We start from the raw sequence: 5708 nt of genomic DNA, 5'->3' as shown, positions 1-5708 counted from the left end.
ATAAGTCTCATTAACAACAGATATGATGCGAACTTCTTCGAAAAAAACAGATATGATGTTAGCGGTGACCAAATGGAATCTAACCATTTATATCCTCCAGTTTTATACCTTTGGATTCTTATATGATCTGAATCATATCGTCTCTTTCAACTATTTGATGAACGTTAACGTTGTACTAAACATATACAGAATTACTAACGTTATGGTACGTGATAATGATGAACACTAACTACCTGATCGGTAGCCTTTTTCTAAAGGACCTTAGCCATGCAGTGATCCACAGATAATAGAGACATTTAGAATTCGAGCATCCGAAATCACTCATAATTGAGCAAAATCTAATAGCTATAATGCTTAATCACTACTCATTTTATAAGATTACAGTTCTAAATAATGGATACATATTCTACCATACGTGACAATCGACTTCAGGTCCTACCATTCTGGCAAGGACTTTGATGATATCATCGATGGATGGCCTGTGGAGAGGATCATCCTCCACACATGCTTTGGCTAAAACAGCTAAACACAAAGCCTCTGCAAGAGGGTAATCTTCTAACTGTTGATCCATGAAGCTCCTTAGCTGCTCTAGGAAACCTCCTTCACTATCACCCCCTCCTAAAAATTTGATGGATTCCTTAAACAACTTCCCATCAATATCCTCTCTAGCTGAGATGAGCTCAAGCAAAACGACCCCAAAAGCGAAAATATCCACTTTTTCAGAAGCTGAGCCGTGTAGAAGGTATTCTGGTGCAACCCATCCTTTGTTTTCGGAAGACCCCAATGCCGAAAGAGTTCCGATATTTGCAAGTTTGGCTCTCCAATTTTCTGTTACAAAAATGTTTCTACTGTTTATGTTTAGGTGAGCATAGGAAGGGAAAGTACAGCAGTGTAAATAATGAAGTCCTGTGGCAATATCAAAAGCTATTTGTGTTCGTCGCGACCATTCAAGAGGATTAGAGGTATGAGACAGGCAGTCCCTCAAGCAGCCATTACTTGGTAGCTCAAACACTAGATATGACCAGGACAAGTCACTTTCTCCATAAGAAACACCCTCCAAGTTCAAGATATTGATATGGTTGATCTTGGAATGGACATCTATAACATGGCTAGTTTCGACGGATGTCATCTGCTTGATCATCACTTCACCATTGTTTATCACCCCTCTATAGACTTGAGCACCAGTCTTGTTCTCTTCATTGAAATCCCTTGTTGCTCTCTTGATCTCTTCTATGCTGTAGTTGAACAAAGAGTACTTCAATCCAGCAAGAATATCCGGAGATAAACATGACGACACTGGAGAGCTTGATCTACCCGTCAGACCAGATTTGAGAGGACTTCTGACTGTTGAAATTGAAAGTGGAGAGCTTCTAGCATTGAAGGAGTGCAAGTTCTCAACCTTCCGTTTCTTTAAGACCCTCCTAAATAGAACTACACAAGCAATCAATGCTAATAGTAGTAGTGAAAGCCCTACAACAGACCCTGCTATGTACGAACTCCTTAGTCTTGTGTTGTTATTCGGCTTTACGACAGAAATTGTGGGAAGAAAACCAGGAGCTGGAGGTGGAGAATCTGGAATATCGAAATTCAGAACAGGAGTATCTCTCAAGGGAACTAAAAGAGTTGTGCTTGGAAATACAGTTGGATTTGGGGGCACTAAATGATTAACTAACCATAATTCTTCTGGAGAGATGTTAAACCTCTTACTCAACAAGATTGGTCCATCTCCTTCGATGAAAGGGTATGTCACAAGGTACTTCACTCCTTTTTTACTAGCTAAGTTATCAGGACAAGCACATCTCAAAGGCACGCGAAGCTCAGTACCGGTGATGATGGCTTGAACCGAGTTTTCTTCAGCAAGTGTAGAGGACTTGAGTAAGCCTTCAAAAACGCCGCAAGCTATCTCTGAGTATGATGTTACTTTGGACACCATGTAGCTTAAACTTGCCTCGAAATATTGACCCGAGCAAGAACAGTTGATGGGGATGAGAACTTCTCTACCTGATTGGAGCACCACAAAAGGAGCTGTAACATTGTTGAGTCTAAGCATTGCATCAGAGTTCATGTGAAACAAGTCCGCGATATCTGCAATAGTCTGAAAGTGTTGGTTGGCTCTGTATACCACGTAGGTTCTGCATGAGTCTTGGAACATTTTGCAAGTGTATCTGGAACCAGCGTAGCTGAAATTGGAAGAACACTCGGAACCGTCATAGTATTGTTGGGCGTGGCCTGAATTTAGGCAAACCAAGATGAAGAACCAGAAATAAATCATGGCTCCCGATATCAAATTTGGTACATATATAAATTGGTTTGGTATATAAGAAGAGAGAAAAGTAAATGGGATGAGATCCAGTAGTCAAGTTGGTACCTGATGTATAGAGCTGAACTGCTCTCATTTTAATACTTCCATGTCCGGCCAATATCACTTGGTCAAAACTGTAATCAACTTGTATAGAAAGGAATAAGCAAACAGAAAGAGCCAGTCATAGCCGGCCATATTACTAATGGCCAAATGGGACTAAATTATGAAATAGGTATTTTTTGACTTGTTTCTACATGTTTTTTTGCAATCAAGATCCTCTTACTGATCGCTATATAGTCATGATTTGCATATTTCGTCCTTAATTTAGATACAAGACGCAGTTGTCATGAACAGTTATAACTCTGGTGTTAGATAAACATTTACCCATGTCTGTGATCTCGATTGAGATTCCCTCACCAATCACCATCGTTATCATTCAACAACTAAACAATGAGGCCCAAAATTTGAGTGGAACCTTATCAAATTTCAAGCCCCAACATTCAAAAATCTTTTATTGGAATATTGGTAGGTTGCTAAGTAATGAGGTATTGCGAGACCCGCATTAGGCCATATACATCATCAGACGACACTTTTCAGACGACATATTTTGGACGATTTTGAGTTTATGTCGTCTGATTAATTTTTCGACCCTTCAGACGACATTTGTGAAGTATAAGTCGTATGAGTGCCATGCTCCCTTCATACTTCTGGATGTTGCTCAATTTGTTTGTCATATGCAAAATTTCAGACGGCATATATATGCAGTGTAAAAAAGCAACATTTAACAACTTTATGGTAATACGTCGGACAACATATAAAAGTTGTCTGTGAAAGAATGCGAAATCTACTTTTAATCCCCTTTTTATGTACTTCATCCAACAACATATTAATGTCATCTGAAACAACCATAAATCTTTAATTTATACCTCCATTTTGAACCCTTAAATTCACTTATTCAAACGACAAACAAATGATGTCTAACAAACCCATAAAATTGAGTGTACGAACCTTGTAATGTATAACTTCAGACGACATATGAAAGTGGTCTCTCTGACCCCAAAATACTCAATTTATAATTAAATATTGAGTTTGGTTACCTTTTATTGTATTTAATAAGACGACATATAAATGTCGTTTGTGGGAACCTGATATATAAGTTTGAAAAAGGGCTCAACCTATTAATCTATTCATCAGACGAGGTTAATATGTCGTCTGTATGAACTTGAAATATTCAAATTCATTTGAGTTTGGGAGAGGGCGCCAACCTTAATGTATTCATCGCACAACATAAAAATGTCGTCTAGACCTGAAATATTTGAATTTGGGCGCCGAAATTTTCCCTCGCTTTTCTTCAATGTGAGACGGCGATTATATGTCGTCTAATGTTGTAAATAAGTGGTCAACATAAATTGTGCATATTTTCCAAACGGAAACACTTTTTATCTCCTCCGACCAAAACTTATATTTTTGATTAGCCGGTACTCAAACTCTTGTTAAGAGTAGGAAAACAGATCTATGTAATAGTTTGGACACTTTGATGAAACGATTATGTACTTCTTGTGGAAGCTATAAGAAAGTTTATGCATATATGAAGTTGACTCTAATGATCGAGACCTATAAGTTATCGAAAATGGATAAATTTTCTTCCACATGCATATTTAAGTACTGCGATCATATCTAATGGTCAGATTAGGTAAATTTTGTTTCTTGCATATAGTTGTCTTATAAAGATGTATGTTTACAAAGCACTTAGTAAACATGTTATAGCACATTAGTACGCACGTTGTGATTCAAATGGCGGAAATATTTTTTTTTTTAAGTTTGAGTGTCAGATGTTAACATGATAGTGAATTATGGGTGTAGAACAAAATTCAAAGCATTTTCGATAAAGTTCGGATCTCGGTCGATACGGTCAACGTGAATGGAATCTTGCTTAGTAACTTCAGACGACATATATATGTTGTCTGAAAAATACTTTTAAAAGTCAACACTTTTATCTAAACGAAAACCCTCTTATCTAGACCGACTAATACTTAAAGTTGAGATTCGTCAATTCTTATACCCTCTTTAGTGTCAACGAAACTATTTTATGTGAACATTTGGACATGTTTATCGACCGATCATATCCTCCCCGTGAGGAAAAATAGGAACGTTTTATGTATAATTGAAGTTGACTCTAATGATCGAGACCTATAAGTTATCGAAAATGGGTAAATTTTCTTCTACATACATATTTAAGTACTACGATCATATCCAACGGTCATATTAGGTAAATTTTGTTTCTTGCATATAGTTCCTTTATAAAGATGTATGTTTACAAAGAACTTGGTAAACATATTATAGCAACATTAGTACGCACGTTGTTATTCAAATGACGAAAATAAATTTTTTCCAAGTTTGAGTGTCAGATGTCATCATGATAGTGAATATGGGTGTAGAACAAAATTCATGCATTTTTGATAAAGTTCGGGTCTCGGTCGATGCGGTCAATGTTAATCGAGTCTTGCTTAGTCACTTCAAACGACATATATATGTCATGTGACCAATACTTTTCAAAGTCAACACTTTGATGACCAAAATGAGTACGTGTTTAATTTGGTTAATTTAGAATAATGATTGGTATTAGTTGGTCAACTCAGACAATATATGTATGTTGTCTGATGAACACACCCTTTCCAATTAGCTAGGGTACAAACCCTTTGCACGGTCAACCAAGGATTGTCATTTTCACTAAGTGTTTGAACACACCCTTTCATTTTCAGTGTCTGAAAGCCGCCTCTCTCTTTTTGTTTGAAACTCATCTCTCTCTGTCTCGACCTCACCATCTCTCTCGCAGTCACCATCTCTCCAGACCTCACCATCTCTCTCTCGACCTCACCATCTCTATCGACCTCACCATCTCTCTTGACCTCACCATCTTTCTCTCTGTCTCTCTCGAACACAACAACATGTTTTCTCTCTCAATCAGGTAACCCAGTCTCTTTCTTATAGGCTGTGTTTGGTTCATGGAATCAAAACCTTGGGAAAGGAAAGTCTTTACTTTCCTGTGTTTGGAAGCAAAAGGAATTAAGCAGGATACTTTCCTGTGGGTATGATTATTGATTACATCTTGGTTAATTTATTTGGATTGTTCTCTCTCTATGAAATTTTGCTTTCGGAAGGTGATGAATGATGGGTTTTTGCTCAATTGATCTGTTATATGTTGTGTGTTAGTCTCTTATTTTTCTGGGTCTGGGATTCTGGGAATTACATACGCTGAGAATGGGTATCTGACTTTCTTTCTCTTTCTCAATTGATCTAGTATAATACTTTAACGAAACAGACAGTAGATTGATAAAATGCTTTCATTGATGCTAGTACTAATTGCAATATGTTTGTTTGAAAAGTTGAATCACAAGAAACTTGA

The 5708-nt window shown here is 37.3% G+C and overlaps 1 protein-coding gene across 1 annotated transcript; it reads right to left on the bottom strand.

The window, feature by feature from the left end:
- Window positions 1-220: 220 nt before the first annotated feature.
- LOC101293552 (lysM domain receptor-like kinase 4-like) lies at window positions 221-2272 on the bottom strand. The gene has a single exon (XM_004291584.1). The coding sequence runs from the start codon at window positions 2270-2272 to the stop codon at window positions 407-409; it is 1866 nt and encodes a 621-aa protein (XP_004291632.1). The 3' UTR covers window positions 221-406.
- Between the last annotated feature and the right edge of the window lie 3436 nt (window positions 2273-5708).

Source organism: Fragaria vesca, linkage group LG2 (assembly GCF_000184155.1).
Source record: "Fragaria vesca subsp. vesca linkage group LG2, FraVesHawaii_1.0, whole genome shotgun sequence".
NCBI classification, from domain to species: Eukaryota; Viridiplantae; Streptophyta; class Magnoliopsida; order Rosales; family Rosaceae; genus Fragaria; species Fragaria vesca.
Note: the sequence above shows the minus strand (reverse complement) of the source record. Positions and strands in the feature narration are given on the sequence as shown.